This window comes from Mastomys coucha, chromosome X (genome assembly GCF_008632895.1).
Source record: "Mastomys coucha isolate ucsf_1 chromosome X, UCSF_Mcou_1, whole genome shotgun sequence".
Classification (NCBI taxonomy): Eukaryota; Metazoa; Chordata; class Mammalia; order Rodentia; family Muridae; genus Mastomys; species Mastomys coucha.
The window spans coordinates 52,526,385-52,527,825 of record NC_045030.1 but is presented as its reverse complement, the minus strand read 5'-3'; the positions used below and the strand labels follow the sequence as shown (position 1 = coordinate 52,527,825).

At 44.8% G+C, this 1,441-nt stretch overlaps 1 protein-coding gene across 1 annotated transcript in view; it reads right to left on the bottom strand.

The window, feature by feature from the left end:
- The window catches only part of Rbmx2 (RNA binding motif protein X-linked 2), a gene marked incomplete at both ends in the record, with an annotated part of 8,404 nt that extends 6,967 nt beyond the window's left edge, over positions 1–1,437 (bottom strand). Inside the window, one exon of the mRNA XM_031372792.1 lies at positions 1,374–1,437. Within this exon, the coding sequence (XP_031228652.1) occupies positions 1,374–1,437 (64 nt within the window). The remainder of the gene's footprint in view (positions 1–1,373) is intronic.
- Between the last annotated feature and the right edge of the window lie 4 nt (positions 1,438–1,441).

The following is a 1,441-nucleotide window of genomic DNA, read 5'->3' as shown; positions in this document are numbered from 1 at the left end:
AAAAGAAAGAAAAAAAAGAAAAGGAAAAACGTAATTAACTCTGAGGGGGAAGGCTAGGATCATCACTTACCAAGTTAATCTTGAGTCCTCACATCTAAAATCCTGTAAAGCACACGACTTCCTGCACAAGACTCAGATTTCGTAAACACTGACTGCAAGTACACTGCTCTTACCCTCACCTACACGCAAACTAAGGTTTATAAAGTGTTAAACGTTTAACATGAAACAATTTCTCCTCCCTCCACATCTTCCCTCATGTGTAAAAAGGGAACATTAACATATTTGCCTCACTGGAGTGTTATAGAAATAAAATAAAATGAAACATATAACATGCTTAGCACAATACCTCTACAACAGTCTCTTCAAAAGGCAAACTGCAGGAATTTGTTTGCAACATAAAGTGAATATACCAGAGACAAGAGTTCTCCTTTTACAAAGGCTCTCAACCTCTAATCTTGGTAAAATAATTGGAAAAGAGACTAAGGAGGAAGCCTGAGGTCCATTTTATTAGCATTTGAGAGAAGAGAGCTGATAGGGAGGCAAGTTGTAAGACTTCACCAGCTACTGGGAGGAGGAAGCTGCAGAAGATGCGGCCTTTGGAATTAGGTGGTCAAGCAAGCAGGAGTGCACAGTAATGGAGACGGAGAAGCAGCTGCAAGGGGATGGGAGAGCCTTTAGATTTGAAATGAGAAAGTCCAGAGTGTTAGGGGCAAGCATGCTCAGGATTTCAGCCACCACCCAGACAATGGACAGAAATTGGAGGGGCGGGGGCTACGTGAGGACTTAACACAGAGGTCAGTAACAACTGCACTGGGGATTATTTCCCTCCCACAATCGTAGCGTTTGTCTGTAGGTGACTGAGCTTGCCTGATAGGTGTCTCCTGGCTAGATGATTTAAAGCCCTGTTTAATAAAATCTCAAGGAAAGGGCCATACTAGTAATGTAACATTGAGGTTTCCCGAAAATGTCCTGGTATCTAACCAGGGCCAGGGGTGTAATACAGACTCTATTCATCAGAAGTAGCTTTCCCTGATCCCTCCACATTTTTACATGGCCTTTCAAATGTTAAGCAAGAGTAAAGCTAATTTTGAATCAACCCTCAATGTTTTCCAAGCCAGCTAACGTCTGTCCAGGAAAGAACTAGGAGCACTTAGAGGAGAAAACCCTTCTGAAGAAGGGCAGATGGTCGGCATGCCACAGTGACTAAGAGCACAAGCCCCATAGTGCTGAGTGCTGCAGCTTATGGCCTTAAGCAAGTAACCCGTCTGCGCCTCCGTTTCTTTGACATAAATATGGGTTGAGCAGGAGAAGTGGGAGGGGAGGGCGCGGGGCAGACTCTGAAAGGCGCTGCTGAGGGAAAATGTGGACCTCACCAAGAAAGATCCAGGCGCTGTCCTTGTACTCCGAGTGCCAAGACACCTTTTCTGCCACCCCAAGTTGA